Source organism: Phasianus colchicus, chromosome 14 (assembly GCF_987193195.1).
Source record: "Phasianus colchicus chromosome 14, bPhaCol1.hap1.1, whole genome shotgun sequence".
In the NCBI taxonomy this organism is placed as follows: Eukaryota; Metazoa; Chordata; class Aves; order Galliformes; family Phasianidae; genus Phasianus; species Phasianus colchicus.
The window spans coordinates 8,996,924-9,013,743 of NC_143449.1; the positions used below are offsets into that span (position 1 = coordinate 8,996,924).

Consider the following 16,820-nt stretch of genomic DNA (forward strand, 5'->3'; position numbering starts at 1 on the left):
GATCTCTGCCAGTTCCCTACAGTTGTTCCTTCTCCTCCCTCCTACTCTGGGCAGGCAGATTGTTCCCTTGGCACGCATGCAACACCACCTCCTACCACCCAAGGGATAAGCCCCTTTCCAGCTCCCCTTTATCATAGCTTTGGAGTATCCTTTTCTGCTTCTCATGAGTTTCTCCCCAGGGTCACATCAGAGCAGGAGTTCCCTCCCTCCCAGATCACCAGATGCTTCTCCAAGACCGGAGCAGCCAAACCTGGTGGGGCTTTTGGGGCTGCATTCCTCCCACACTTCATTACGAACACGTAAACAAACACTGACTCTGGTTCTGAGCGTGCTCAGCTTGCTTTGGCACTGGGGTTGTTGTCCCTCTGCTTCTCCTCAAGGTGCAGCCTGCCATTTAGCCTGTGCTCAGAAGTCCCCATAAATAGCAGCTTTGACTCTGGCTCCAGGTGATGGATGTTATTTCACTACCCACAGTCCCAATTGAAAGCCTTTGGCATTTGTTCCTCAGGTCTGAGCACAGACTGCCCTTGACGCTGCAACCTGGAGCCTTCTGACCCTAAATCCCACCTGTACCCTCTGCCGAGGGCACTCACTGTAGGCTGTGCTGGGCACTCCAGGGCATTCCCAGCCTCCTCTGGTTTTTCAGCCCCTGCCAACTTCTCTAAGTGGAGTGAAGTCATGCTCCCCTCCCTGCACATACCCTCAGACAAGCTAAACAAGCCTCTGCACACACAGTACCCTTCTTCCACACACAAGCACATATTATGCCCTGGCGAGCCATCTGCTAGGCTAACAGCTGTATGACCAGTCCATGTGTCATCTTCTCCCCAGGGCAAGATCGTCCTGGAGCAGGAATCCCCCTTCTCTGTCCCCTCAAGCACCTCACAGCATAGGTCAGAGGGTTCAGCTGCATTTGGCATTGGGGACCCAGATGCTGGAAAAGCCAGAGCAAGGCTGGGCCAACTGGGAGGGAAGCAGGAAACCATGGGAGACAGGGAAGGCTGAGAAGAAACAGTAGGGATTTCTGGGGATATTGCAAAATGCTATAATTCTCTCTGGTTCCGACCCAAAGCAGCATGCAACAAAGCCATCAAGAAGTCAGTGCAATAAAACCCTGCTTCTTCATAGGGATAGAGTTACATGTAGTTCTTGTGCATCCCAGCTGCAGATGCTGCCACTGAATATTTAGTTGAAATGTGCAAATAAATGATTTGTGTATCCATATTAGAAAAGCAGGAAGAGAAATCCACTGTTAACAACTGGTCATTGGAGTAGTGCAAAGGGCTGTTGATCTTCTGCAAGCCCCAGTGCTCTGAAACACTTAGTAAATGTCTTTAAGGCCAGCTGAAGTCCATTGCCCAGCATACTGGACTATTTGAATGGTTGGACTGGATGATATTAGGTATCTTTTCCAACCCTTATGATTCTATGATTCTATATGCTTAACTTCAAGCATGTGGTGAAGTCCCACAACATGGGATTTCTCTCACGTTTCAGTACTTGAAAAACTCCTTGACCTTTCCAAACAAATGTGGTTGTCAATGGTGGCCATAAATTGTTATAACAATAACAGTAAAAAAGGCAGGAAGTCTCATCTTATCTTGTCCCCTCTACAGTGTCTAAGTTAGACTGTCTCCATACTGGTGGCATGGGACTGAGAGAGTGTCCATAGCATTTTGGCTCAAGGCAAGAATGTGTGTTTCGCCACGGGCTGTGATTAGTGCAACAAACAGCCCAGGATTTGGTAAACCAAGATGAAGTATTGCCTGTGATCTCCGGAGTCTTTCTATGCGAACAATTTTCCAGTGGCAAGAGCAGCTCTCACCTTGCACTGCTGCTATCTGGCAGGTAAATCATGACTGGAATGTCTCAGCCCTCGAGGAAAGCACCTGACACACTGTGATGATGAGAAAATCAGGTTTTAAAATAAGAACTATTTTGCAACTTCAGAGCTATAGACAAAGCTACAATTTAGGTTACAACTGAGGCAAGATAAGAAAGCATAGGAGCGTGCTTTCTACTGATGGCAGACAAAGATGGCAAAAGTTGTAAAGATCCAAGACGAAAGGCTCTTTAAAAATTCCTTGTTTGGGTTGCTTTTCCTTCAAAACAGAACTCAACCCTTTGGAGTCCACTGGGCAGGGCTTCATTTCTCTCCTCTGGGACAAATTCATTGAAGGACTTAAGGCAGGACTAAATTTCAGACTGTTTTTAGATCCATAAAGAAATCATCTAGCCCTGAAATCCACAAGCCTAACTCTATGGCTTGAGTTTGGATATTGAAATGAGTTTATCTCAAACCAACCAGACACTTCTTTCCATCTCAGAGGACATAAACCCACTGAAGGTTTGATTCTTTCCTCTCAGTCATAATTTGGAGATGCCTAAAGTGCCAGCAGTAGCCATAGAGGGATCCTGAACTGTGTATTTTCACAAATAATGCTTCATGTATGTGTATATGCTGGTGAAATTTTCCCTCTTGGCTTCAGATGATGGCTTATTTTCAGGGAGAACCATGATTTTTCAGAGATATTTCCTTGAGAACAAGGAAATATTTTTTTTTCTATAACCTCGTTTGTTTGCTTTTTAGTAAGCAATAGGAACTCAATGCATAAAAACTTCATTGTCTTATATTTATGGCTTTCACTCTACCTGTACTTAAAGATGGCTTATTGATTAAATAGTGTTCTACTGATAGGTAATCCTTTGATTTTCAAGGATAATTCCTTTTTTTTTCTATAACCTCATTTGTTTGCTTTTTAGTAAGCAATAGGAACTCAATGCATAAAAACTTCATTGTCTTATATTTATGGCTTTCACTCTACCTGTACTTCAAGATGGCTTATTGATTAAATAGTGTTCTACTGATAGGTAATCCTTTGATTTTCAAGGATATTTCCTTTTTTTTCTATAACCTCATTTGTTTGCTTTTTAGTAAGCAATAGGAACTCAATGCATAAAAACTTCATTGTCTTATATTTATGGCTTTCACTCTACCTGTACTTCAAGATGGCTTGTTGATTAAATAGTGTTCTACTGATAGGTAATCCTTTGATTTTCAAGAATATTTCCTATCAGTAGAACACTATTTAATCCTTTGATTTTCAAGAATATTTCCTATCAGTAGAACACTACTTAATCCTTTGATTTTCAAGAACATTTCCTATCAGTAGAACACTATTAAATCCTTTGATTTTCAAGAATATTTCCTATCAGTAGAACACTATTTAATCCTTTGATTTTCAAGAATATTTCCTATCAGTAGAACACTATTTAATCCTTTGATTTTCAAGAATATTTCCTATCAGTAGAACACTATTAAATCCTTTGATTTTCAAGAATATTTCCTATCAGTAGAACACTATTTAATCCTTTGATTTTCAAGAATATTTCCTATCAGTAGAACACTATTTAATCAACAAGCCATCTTGAAGTACAGGTAGAGTGAAAGCCATAAATATAAGACAATGAAGTTTCTATGCATTGAGTTTCTATTGCTTACTAAAAAGCAAACAAAAGAGGTTATAGAAAAAAAAGTCATTCATTACTACCTGGGTTTACACTCAATCTTGTGAGTATTCTATTGATTGACGAGAGGTTATGGCAAAGAGATGTTTGCACTGTACCGATTTTCCAGTATCAGGTGAGAGACATCAAGGGGAAAATAGATGTATTCAACACAATAAACTGCACGATTTCTTCCGCCTCCCCAATCTGTGCTGGGAATAAGCGTGATTTTCTCTTCAGCTAACAAGGAAATAAATTTTATTTCATGTTGCTGTCCTGGTGCTGCTAAATAGAGTAACATTTCCTTATCAGAACAGATTTGGGTAAATCCCCGTTCTATTATCTCATCATTTCCATTACATTATCATAATGACGAAGTCTTGTTGTTAAAAGCTGTGATCTGTTGTTCATAACCTCCAGTGATTTTTGTCAGAAATGGATGTGCAAGACCACAGTAATATAGGAACTGTAAAAGTAAAGCTGACTGAGCACATGCCCAGGAAATAACTTCAAGAAAAGCCAAAGAAAAGTCCAGATTCCAATTGATGAAGTTCTCTGTCTTCAGGAGGGTTTTATTCAAGTGTTTTCCCAGTACGAACAACTCTAAATCCAGTAGCTGTTGGGTGTCCAGAGATCTTTCATGACTTAGGTTAACACATCAGGTTGTCCACTCTGCCACCTTACCCAAGTATTAAATTCGCCAGCGTGCTCTGGGCTGTTACCATGACAGATGAGCCTGGAATACGATCAGTAAGCAACCCACGGTGGGTGAGCAGCACTGCGTCCTGACTCCACACATGTACCAAGTCTTTGTTTCACAGAAATTTGGCTGAAGATCTTGGTGAGCATTAACAACTGTTGTGTAGTTGTGTCCTCACAATTCTTCCCAGGGACTCAAAACAAACTCTCCAAGCCTGGACCACTCCTGCTAGCATTTTTGCAAGGTTAGAGAGAAACAAACACACCTCCCTTAGATCAACAACATGAGCCCTCAATCCCTTTATTCATTCTCTTTAAACACAGGGTCCTTTCATTAGGGCTATTAGCAATAGCCTTAATGCCTCTTGCTGTGTTTTCCATTGTGAGATGCTATGTATTGCTGAAGGCTCATTTCCAAATGGAAGCTGGCAATGAGCAATGAGGCCTTTAGATCCCAACCAAAGGGGAACCAGGGATACTGGATTTCAACCATATCACATTTGTCCCCAAGTCTCCCCTGTGGATGGTCTCTTCATTCTGCCCCTTCTCAACCTTAGTGCTTGCTCAGGAGTTAGCTGAGCTTTACTGAGATGGTTCTCAAGGACAGAACATCAGTTCCGCCAGGGAAGAGCAGCACATTTGTGTGTGAATTCAGACAGGGGAAGGAAGGAGATGGAGAGGCACGGACAGGAGCAGAAGGTTTAGACAAAGGGGCAGAAAGTTTCTGTTCTATTAAAAGAAACATAGTGCAAAATACTGTTGCAAAACAGAATGTTGACTCACATCATCACAAAAGCAAATTGCACGGAATGTCACTGGTGGTGAAGGGCATCGCTTCTCTGTTCCAAGAGAGATACTGAAGTCTGATGGATGGAACACCACCCCAAGAGGGACATGGCCATGACAATATGTTCCAGGAGTTGGTTCCTCCACACCTGGAGCTGACTCATGTGCAAAGAGTTGTGTTATCTGCTTTCAGTTCTGCTCAGCTCTACTCTCCTTACTTTCCTTCTTCCTCATTCTTGTTTTGCTTCTGGGGTTTGGGGCTGGTATTTTTTTGTTTGTTTGTTTGTTCGTTTGTTTTTCACTCTTTGATTATTTCATGTTATCTCTCAATTTTATGAGGCATTTTCCTGGAGATGGTGAGATCACTGCTTCGTGACTAGGCATTTTATCAGTAAAACTTTTGAATACAATTTCATGCAGAGGAGTGGGGAAAAAATCAATGTATTAGCATTTACTGTGCACACACAAACATGACTATTTCTCACCCTTCCCCTATAGATGTGGTAGGACTCACTTCCTCCATATACAGGAGTACCTGTAGCACCACAGCCAAGACAAGCTCAAAGGACCATCAGACATATGATGACAGCCTTCAGCTGCAAGGCCCGGAGAGCTACCTTGCTTCATACCAGACATTTGTCTCTGAGGAGAGATGGACAACAGGCCAGTAGCTTGATCAATTCTTCATTGTGTCTTCGGAGAGCTAGGGCCTGGAAGTGCAATGGAGGATGTAACACTAATACTGGTTCTGGAAGTCTGTAGGAAACCCATCTCAGCTCCTGTCATGGATAAGGGGAATCATACCTGCGTCCTGCGTGCCACTGGTCATGGTCACTGCTGCTCATTGGATCTGGTCTAAGCAAAGCTACTTTGTCTGCTCCTTCTCTATTTCTTCTCCTGTACCAATATTTCTGCTTCCCACTAAAGGCTCTGTTTTAGGAATTTGGACTTGGTTTATTTTGCAAGTGAACACAGCTGCTGGCAGCCGCAGGCAAGAAGGGCCTGGAGACCTGCAGGGAGATAGGAAGGAGGACAGAGGCTGCGGAAAGCCCTAGGCCACACAAGATCTGATAACCTGGAGCGGTGACCTGACCCTTTGCAAGGTTGTGGATGGAAGGATGCCACAGGCAGTCAGCAGGCTCATGGGAATTTTGAGGACATAAGGTGAGCCTGGTCAGGGGCTGCAGATACTAACTGATTCTATGGCACAGTGCACAGAACGGAAATGTGGGCACATCCTGCCATCTTAGGGTGGCTGCTCAAGGTCACAGTGAAACCTGTAAGAGTTGGAAGCTGGTTCATGTGTCATGATTTCAGCAAATTTTTAACAGGGCTTCAGAGCTGCAGCCAGGTGCAGGGGCAGCGCTGAACTGGATACACAGGACAGACTTCCCATCCTGACTCAAGAGCCTCAATTTCCAGACTGCTGGTATTTTCCCAAAAGATTTTTACACAGTCAATTTCTTCTGTCATGCAGCTATCTCTGTTCTGCCTTATTCTGAGCCTCAGCACAGAGCTGCTCCATAAATTCCTTATTGTTACAGCTGGCACGAAAGCTGGGGACACCCAGATGGCTCAAGAACATTACAGGTTGCTCGGCTCTTGGCAACACAGCTGTGACAGACAGAAATCCAATATAAGTATAAGTGGGTTTTGCAGAACAGTTGAAGATCTGGCCCAAGCTTTGAGATATGCTGTTTCTTTGTTGTTCTTAATATTCCTTCAAAATGTGACAAACCAGATTATCTAGTCATGCTGTAGTAATAACCCTAAACACTTGATGTTACAGGGAGGAGTTAGAGGAAGAAAGCAGCAAGGTGAGTATGACAAAAAATCACTGCAGGTTGTGTTTTCATATGCCCTCTGTAGTACCGAGGAGATGTAAAGGTTTTGTTTTGACTGATTTCCACACAATAAGGAGGACTTTCCTTCTGCCTTTTCTTCCAGTTGATGTCCCATCCTGAGCTGTAGGTGGATGCTGGCTTTCATATTTCAGCAGAAGAAGCCAAACAGATGAGGTCTGTGTCCCTACAGCTCCCAGTGGTGTTTTCTTAAATCAGAGGCAGTCATGGGGCATTTCTGACTCTGTCCATGTCTCGAGCCCTTTCTCAGCTGCTTCACTCAGGAGGTAGTGGTGATGCCACCCTTCCTCTCTGAACCACTCTCCCCACTGGAGTATCTGTTCCACCCACTATACCAACATGCACCCTTACGAAGATGCCATTGAGTCAGTTCCTGTTCCTATGGCACAGTTCTATTCTCAGAAAAGTGAGTTGGCTTTTCCTGTGACTAGAAAATGCCCTTCTTTGTTTTCCATTCTTTTTTCCATTGACACAGATGTCTGGACTGTACAAAGAGCAAAATCAAGGAGGAACAGGCCTGCTTCCTGGGTTGATTCCAATCCCAGTGGGACTAAAGTGTTGCTTTTCTCACAAACAGGCCCATTCATGAGATTGTTTTGTCTCCCAGACAAAATAAAGACCTCAGAGTCACTGACAATTAAACCAAAATTGGCTTTTCTTGAAAATTTCTTGATTTTCTTCAGTGACTTCAAACTCCTCCTTGGATGGATATTTGAGGGTCCCAAATCCCTTTATATTCCTCTTGATTGCCACACTGCAATGCAGCAACTCCTTCCCATTGAGCATGATGTGAGAGGAACAGCACCAGAAGGGCACACCGAGTCTCCTCTGAGGAGGGCTGGGCAATACTTTTTGACAAAACCCCATATTCTTAGAGGTGAAAGTATTTTACAAACTCTTGCCAATGTTTCAGCACAGATTTGATCTATGTTTTTTTCAGCAAATTGTGCTGAAAAGGGCCAAAAGTTTATAACGGGAGTATTCTGGATTTGACACTTTATTGTCAAGTAACAGTGGCTCTTTATTTCTTTTTAAAAATGTTCTGCTTAACCTTGAATACTGGGAAAACTCTGGAAATATTGGAAATTATTTTGCCCCTACTTAACAAAAGATCCCATTTAAGTCTCCTCCTTCATCCCAATTTGCTTTTATCCCAATTTATTTCATCCTGGTTTGCTCATCCATAAGAGAGGTGTGGGAGGGGTACAGCAAGGACTGAATTAAATGAAGGTGCTCCCTGTCTTGCACCTGTCATGTGAAATGGTTCCTGGCATGATCTCCCAGCATCCTGCTCCTGGCAGCAAAAGTTCCTGTAAGAAACATGCACCAGGGAGAGAGGAAAAGATGGATCAAGGCAAGGCACCTTGTGAAGAATCCAGCTTTCCAAACTGCTTTTAAGCTGGGGCACACTAAAACATACTATTACATGAAGCATGGGGAAGCAGCACCCATACTTTATTTAAGCCAAGGCTATTTTACATAGCAAAAGGCTTTGTAATGCTTCTTTCCAGATTCATATTTCTTACTGCGCTTCCTCAGATTTCAATGTTTATTATTTTTGTAAAACTTGGTTAAGAAAAGGAGCCAAATTCAGCCTTGTTGTTTATGAATTCATTAGCACTACCCAGCAAGGAAGCTGGCACTGGGGGGTTGATGTTAGTTATTATGCTTTCTTCCCCCCTTCTCTCACATCCTGGAAAGGGATGCAATCTGATCCACTTGTAAGATCATTTGTGCACTCCTGGCAACCCCAAAATGCCACGATCATGTTACTTGCAAAGTTTTTTTCTGGCGCTTGCTGCGGATGATAGCACAGTCCTGTATGACTTATGACTGTTTGTTGAAAATATTTTATTGAATTCTGTAAATCAGTTTTAAGAAACACCAAAGAGATACAGTAAGTAGACCAGTGAAATGATTTCACAAACTCAGTTATCTGTCAGTTTCCTTCTCTGCAGGGAGAGAACCAGTTCTGTAAAGAACAAGCTGAGAAGATGTGGTTCACAGAGGTTTAGCTACTCTGACTGCACAGCATTTATTCTTAAGTTCCAACAGTGCTCCAAATGAAATCAATGAGATCGTTCATTGGTTTCAGCTGGAGTTTGATCAGCACCTTGCACCTGAGTCAGGTAAGAGTAACGTCAACAGTTTTCAGAGGCCAAACAAGCTACTACTGTATGGCCATGCAGATTTCACCAAGGAAAACTCCTTGAGTTTCTTTGAAATTTCTTGTTGCTTCCTCCAGTTCAGATACCACTCTGTACAAGATGTGCACCCTGAAGGAAATGTACCATGAATTATGTACAGTTATGCCAAAAGGCAAGAGACCAGCTTCTAGTGTTTTCAAATGCAGAGCATATGATTCCTTTGAAATTCATACTCTGCAGAAGATAAAATGAGAAGTGAGGGTCTTCCATAATGCTCCAGCACTTCTAAGGCGGTATTGTTGGAGACATCAAAATGACAATTCTACCCTCACACTGACTGTGAAAATCCAAAAATGGCACCTCAGACAACAGCACTTGTTTTAGCGTTGGCTTTTGTGACTTCTATTCAGAGCAGATATATCAAGGATAGCCCCAGTTCCCAAGACTACATTTTGTTTCATCTTTTCAAGAAGTTCACTGTATTCACTAAGATAGTACCTGAATACACCTTCCCTTCTTTCTCTTCCATTTCCAGCCTCATGCAGTGTTTGCTCCCTAACATATAATTGTATAATGTTTCAAGTTATTCTCTGCCCCAAACCAAAGGCATTAACTTCTAGTGAAAAGAAAAAAGCTCTGTTACCCTGGGCTCAGCCACTCACTGATGTAACACTTTCCTTTCAGTGAGAGCTGGCAATCTCTATAAGTGAAAATATTGCTTCTACAAACTGGGTGAACGTGACCGTAGATCAGGGATATTTTAGCAGTATCCATAGAAAAGTGAATAAATCACCCCTGTAGCTGAGAAATCTCTCCCATTCCCCAGTTTGACCTATACATCATTTTCCAGCAGACACCTCCCTAGTGAGCACGTAACTGCTTGACCCAAACAGAAGTCAGAGGCGAGTGTGGTTCTCACGGCCGCCATCAGCAGACTGCACTGCAAATCTTTGTGCTGAGGCAGCCGTGCCCACCCCGTTGTGCACAGCATGGACGTGATTCAGATGTTCTTCCCGGCCTTTTGTGGTGCAGCCATCACTGTTAGGGACCATTGAGTATTTCCTCTGCACCTGTTCCAGTATCTGCAGCACCTAGATTTAATAAACACAGCTGTAAGTGTGTTACTGGTTAGGGGGAAAGTACTGATTTATTCTCCTGCTGTTTACATAAACTCTTTTCTTTTTTAAAACTACCTGTCTGGGCCCGTTCTTGGGATTGCACTAAGCATTTCTATCTGCTCAAAGGTCTCTGGAACAGGTGTGAATACAGAGTCTGCCCCACTGAGATCAGAGATATTGGACCTCAGAGCCCTTTCCCTGAGGAATCAGTCTTATGTCACACATTCCTCAGGAATTTGCCCAGCTCAGAGAAGTGTAATGATGGTTACGGGATCAGGACACAGGCAACATGGATATCTTTCATACTGCACTGTGATAACTCCTCATGCTATCACAGATTTTTTCATCTCTTTATAGAACAGGAAATTTCCAGTCTGATGCTTATTTCATGGGAATGGGCAAAGCAGAGAAAGAAAGGGAGAATAAATAAAGTCAAGATTAACTTTACCTGAGACTTGGGAATTATACCAACTCTGAAGAATCCTATGTTTCCACTGTCAATTTTGGTGCAGTCCACAACAGTAGAGGCAATATTCTCTGGAGAAGGACCATCGCAAAGAACTGCATCCACCTGAGGAGCAGCAAATTTCCACACCAAGTTCAGGCACATGGGCAGTGAGATGGCAGTTTCTCCTTCTCAACAGAAGGCAGCTGTCAAGGGCAGCTCAGCTCCTTCCTACACCACAGCATTGCCACTAACTACCTGTTGAGTTTGGAATGAACTCAGAAAAAGCAAAGAGAGTTCTGTGGGATGTGAATCAGTAGTACAAGCAAAACACGCCTGCATCAGCTGAGGAGTTTTGAGGGATTCCCATTCAAAAAGCAAAGGTATAGAAAAAGAGTTTTTGGAGGAGTTAGTGGTGAGAGATTTACATAAGCCGCCACGAATATATTGTCCCAAGGATTTAGGATCTCAGGATATTTTAAAGCTCCAGTGCCTGTTTCATATTAGCTTCAGCTTTAGATAGGAATCCCCAGTGTTCTGATAACTCAATGGCAGCTAGAGCCCTGGTACAATTAGGCATCAGTGTTTCTGTTGCTTGTACAAAGTGAGGCATTTTTTTGTTGCTCGTATCATCCTTTGTTTGAAGACAAACTAATTCATTTTGCCAAGCCATAACTATACTGTACAAAACAGAAGCATTTTGGCTTCTCATCAAGTTTTTCATTTTACATTGTTCTCTCACTCCATCACCAACAGGAGGAGTGTCAATGACATATTTAATTAGATGTTCTCCCATATTCTTGATATCATCTGTTGACTTGCCTACTGGGAACAGAGTAATTGTGTTCTTCCATTCTTTTGGGACCTGCTGGACTGAAAAGACACAAAGCCACGATTACCTTATCTCCCAGCTTGGCATACACTTGATTGTGGTGTGTTGTGTCTGCCTCTCCTGTTGGGTTAGCTGATGTGACCACAATGGGGCCAACCTGGTGACAAAAAAAAAAGAAAAAAAAAACGGGAACAAGAGCTCTCAGCAAGTTTTGTGGTACAAAACAGGTCGTTACCCCAGCAGCTACTGCACAGGTAAAGTCACTGAGTTACAGGTTGTAGCTGCTGTTGTTCCACAAGCCACGTTTGACTTCAGACAAACCTGTGCTTGCAACAGAAGTGTTCAAGGTAGGATCACTCACCAAGTCAATGAGGTGCGTGGTGACCGAGCAGTCAGGGATGCGGATGGCAACGCTCTGAGGGGTACCAACGTATTTAGCAGAGTCCTTCATTCCCAGGAAGTCCACCCATTTACCTGCACAAGGAAGAGTCACACAGCACTTACTGATGTGCATCAGTCCAAACACAGTGATCTTTCTAGAGATACTGCCGCGGAACATATGGCATTGCAGGGAAACATGACTTACAGTTGGAATTTCAAACCCAAAACTCTCCAGAGAGCTTGGAAGTAACAGCATTTCCTCACCTCTGGGAATCACCAAGCTAATAGGAGATGGCCAGGCAGCATCCATGAAGTCCCAGAGGAGGGGGCTGAACAAATGTTTTGCAGGTTCTAGTTGCTTCAGGCTAGAAATCCAGAGTGACATGGGGCGCTCCTGAGCCTGGCGCTTGGAGCTGGAAAGGAGGCAAGAAAAACAAGTTTGGAAGTAAGCCAGAATTTAATTCCAAGCTGAAAAAGAAATGGCATTAGACAGGTCTGGAGTCCAAGAGTCTATAATGAAAGTAGGACTGTTTCAACAGACAGTCTGAGAGGAAAGAACTTGAATGTCTGCTCCCAGTTACAAATTCCAAATGAAGGCTTTAGCTTCTTGTGTAGTGACAGGTACAAGACCCAGTTTCCCAAGTTCTGAGGGGTCTCAGCTGCTTGCAGAAGTAGAGCTAGAGACATTTGTTAAACACAAGAGGGAAGAGGGATTTTAGTTGTGACAATATGTATCTAGAGATATGTACAATAATTCCCTGCTCTATTATGACATTTCTTGATCTTTGAGTTTCCTTGTGATACCCAAGCTACCTGGCTCCATCACCTGTCAGGAGCCTTCAATATACTTTAGGACAATTCCTGCTCAGCTGTCTCCTTTTCTCATTTGGATCTTCTCCCCTGGGCTTATCACGTTATTGTTCCTGGTAAAATTAAGGTACATGTCTCATTGCTCCGAATGGCTGCTGTAGCCAGAACTCAGCAGAAGCTGTATCTCTGACAGGCTTCCTTAGCTTCACCAGGGCAGTGAGGTAATACTCACCGGTGAGCTTTCTCCACAGCATCAGGCCGATTACAGGCTGCTACCAGCACATACACAGTGTCGGTGGGGATGCCGCAAGTCCCTCCGTTCTTCAGGATATCTGTTGATATGTGAACAGGGCAGAATCCCTTGAGTGACTAGAACTGAGGGTCTGTAATTCACGGGAGAGCTGTCGCAGACAAAACAGCCAATTCAGTGCTCTCATCTCCTTTTTCCAACTGGCAAAGTATTTCCTCTGACAGTGCATTTTCTAGCATTCACCCAAGAAGATATCTGGCATTTAGGGGAATTCTGGGACATGTTCATCTGGGCTAGAAGTCATTCAGCCCTGTGGAGAAAGCAAGCACCATGCACTCTCTGTAGAAAGCTGTCAGTGGCAGCCCTAGCCTTGGAGAATACACGTTTCAGACTGGACAGTGACATGATATAGGAGAGACAGCAGTGAGTTCACTGCTAAACCCAAGTCCTATCAAGGAATTGGTCCTATTTTCCCCCATAGTGATCTTAGTTTCTAAAACTTGGCCCACTTGGTCAAAATATAATCAGATTATCAAGGTTTCCACATCTAGATTGAAAAAATGTCCTTTTAATACCGTTCTGCTACCGTTTAATACCATTCTGCTACAAAATCTCCCAGAATTACCCCTCCACCCTGCATAATCCCCTATATATTTCCCTTACCTGCAATTCTCTTGACTGAGGAAGCTTTCCTGGCAGGCAGATGAAGGCACTTGGTCATTCCTCCCCCCACACCACTAAGCTGCACAAGGGCCCTACCCATTGGTAAGCAGGAACCCTCAAAAGTGCTGCTGAAAAGGGCAGACAGGAAGCAGTAAAAGCTGACCAGACCAAAGATGAGAGTGGCAGCAATGTCATAGCCAGCTGGAAGAGCACTGATGGCATCCAGCAAGAAGCTGACAGCAATGAGCAAGAAAGTGAGGGAGTAAAAGAACCAGCTGATGCTTAAGAAGAGTGTGCAGAAGACAATGAAGCAATTGAAGAGCATGAAAGCAATAATCCCTACTGCTGTGTGGAAGCTTCTGCTAGTGCCATAGAGGCCACCATATCTCGTCAAGCCCCAGATGATCCACATGACAGCATAAAGAATGAAGGCACTGCTCTCCAGGGTTTTACCCCGGGCAAAAGCCACTGAGCCACTTAAAAGCTTAAGGATCCCACCAGCTACCACTACCCACGGAATTACAACAGTAGCAAGCGGAGCTTGTGGGTCCCCAGTCACTGTTATTGAAAACGAAGCAAGGACACTACATGCATAGCCAAGTACTTCAGCATCTGCATACTTTGAATACCCTAGGTAGGGTGCATGAAGGTTTGCCCCTTCACGAAGCTTCAGAAAACTGCTGCTAGCAAGCAGGGCCTTCACAACACCCTCCCCTGTTGGGATTTTGGCACCTGCTTTTTTCACATTGTACAGGTGAATCAGAGTCATCAAGGCTGAGGCCACAAAGATGGCCACATCCACACCTTGGGGTCCACCTTCGAAAAATCCCTTGGGACAACAAGCTAATGCAATGCAGTAGGCCACGTAAAACAGCAAATACAGGCCATCTGCCAGGCTCTTAAGAGTGAGAAAAAGAGCTAAGACTGCAAAAAGAATTGAAAAAACCACAAGGAATGGGATAGGAAAAGTTGGCTCCTCTGTTTGCCAGATTGGGTATAGAAGGCAATAGCCCCCAGCAAATTTCAGGATGGAAGTGAAACCAAAGAACGTAGCCATTAGTACATCCATTGCACGGTATGACAAAATGCAGACTCCAATCTGGTAGATCCCGGCAGCCCACAGCCAGGGCACTTGCCCAGTAAATAGTTTGCTAGTGACACCCAGGAGCCTACAGCCGAAGACACTGGCAGAAAGCATGTTCAGGATAAGACCAGTGACTGCAAAATGATTCATGCTGACACTGGTGGACTGGATCTGCTCATGGGCCTTATTTTTGGCAAGATCTGTGCCAGGGATGGCAATTTTCTCTTTGGAGAGGAAATAAAGAATCCTTCCCAGAGCAAAGTAACCACCAGCTAAGCAGACAATCATATAGTTGCAAGCCACAGCAGAGGAACCAAAAGCTGTGTTATAAAGCATGGCAACTTCATGAGCACTGGCAAGTGAGACAGCAGAAGCAATCATAGCTAGAACGACCTCTTTGTTAAGGAAGCCCACCACTGCAATAATGAGTAGTGCCAAAGGAAACGTGACCAGGCCAGGCACCAAGGCATTGCGGAAGTCACCGGTGTCGTTCAAAACTCCTTGCCCTCGCAGGATGAAGACCACTCCATAGCCACACCAGAACACTGAGATGGTCAGGAAAAGAGACGAGAATAGAGTGGCATTTCTTAGGCTTCTCCAAATTCCTATGAAACAAATGGCAGTGGAGACAGAAATGTGATTTCAACGCAGTAGGTTATGGAAAGTAGTACTTAGGACAAGGAGCTGTGCTACAGGCACGTTGTGTGTTGGAACCACGATCACCACATGAGCATGGAGCTGCATGATGGTCAACAGAGCTACTGTGAGCTTGGGTTGGGTCTGCACAAAAGGAACAACATGCCATTTCAATCCACAGATGCCTAAACTAGTCCCCAAGTGAGCTTGGAAACAGTTTTTAGAGAAATCATATGTTCACTCTGTTAAAATTGTCAGAGATCATGATAAAGCATTTGTTCAAAACTAACATTTATTTCTTTTGTTGCTTAGATAGGAAAAAAGTGGTGTGCTGATATATTCCCCAAGCAGGAGACGTCAGCGGTCTGGCAAGGCTGCCACAATTTGTACTAACATGTTGGCAAAGCAGACCAAATACATGTAAGGCTATAGAAGAGGAGGCCTAGAAGCTGGCTGCCTTCCGAGTCTTACCTGCATATGCCAAAAGAGATGATAAAATCAACAGAAGAATCCCTAGAGCTGTGCTGGGGATCACAGGGGCTGCTCTGAGTGAACTGTAGAAATGTACTGCCAGCAAGAGTGATCCTGTGTGTGACAAAGGAGGTGGAAAAAGAGAAAGAGCTTGTAAACTTCACCCCCCAAAAAAAAACACCAGGAGAGAGCCAGAGTGACAGGAGCAAGGAACAGAGAAAAAATAACAGTAAAAGATCTGTAAGTAGTAAAATCAAGGGAGAGTGTTGTAAGTTGGTTTGTGTCCAAGGTCTCACATCTTTCTGGGTGCCTACTTTTGAGAAACTTGAACTTAATTGTATCTGAGGTGCTCCCTCATTGCTGGAAAAAAATAAAAACCAGCTCTCCGATTCCAACAAACACACAGACATGCTCTGAAGATGATCACATAAGCCTTGTGACTACAGAAAACTAGCCTAAAAATGGAAAGGAGCAGCACTCAGAAAGATGAAATGCGAAAGACAAAAGAAAGGGAGTGGACACAGAAAACAGAGCGGCAGGAAAGACAGAGAGAGAGGAAAGTGCATTAAAAAAAAAAAAATCACTTATGAAAATGACTATCAAAAAGCTTTGATTTGCTTCCCACCTAGGTTGGAAGAATTACAAAAATTCAGGCCAGCATTTTAAAGCCAAGACAAATATTTTGTTGGCTGCTGAACCAGGCAGAGGGATCTCCCGTCTCTAAAAATTTTACCCAAGCGGAGAAGATTTGGAGTAAACAGACTTTTTAACCCCTTCAAAAAGGGGGTTGTCCATGAAAGCTAGTCCCAACCCCATCCTCCCGTGCCAAGAAGACTCGATCCCTACCTGCGGAAATGCCCAAGAGCCCTATGGAGTAATGCAGTGACTCAGCTTTTCTGACTGCCATCGCAGAGTTCGCTGAAGACCCAGATGCGGGCTGAAATGCTGCCTCTCTTTCTTCCCTAGCTCTTTATAACCAAACCAACTCCACTGGCCTGTGTTCCTCCCTGCTCTCCACCCCTTTTCCCTACAAACATCTTCTATTAGTGTTTCTTTCTGCATGCGGGAGGAAATGCAAACGAGTTTCTTGCTGCAATAAATTTCAGTCTGAGTCAGAATGGACTGCTGG

General features: G+C 43.7%; 1 protein-coding gene across 1 annotated transcript; it reads right to left on the reverse strand.

Moving 5' to 3' along the window:
- Positions 1-8,701: 8,701 nt before the first annotated feature.
- Positions 8,702-16,691, reverse strand: LOC116229462 (uncharacterized). Its single transcript, XM_090150227.1, has 9 exons — positions 16,538-16,691; positions 15,692-15,805; positions 13,501-15,189; positions 12,820-12,919; positions 12,042-12,190; positions 11,758-11,870; positions 11,464-11,553; positions 10,568-10,690; positions 8,702-10,092 (listed from the first exon to the last, which is right to left on the reverse strand). Exons 1-9 carry the CDS (start codon positions 16,596-16,598, stop codon positions 9,898-9,900), a joined length of 2,634 nt encoding a protein of 877 aa, XP_090006353.1. The 5' UTR covers positions 16,599-16,691; the 3' UTR covers positions 8,702-9,897.
- Positions 16,692-16,820: the final 129 nt, after the last annotated feature.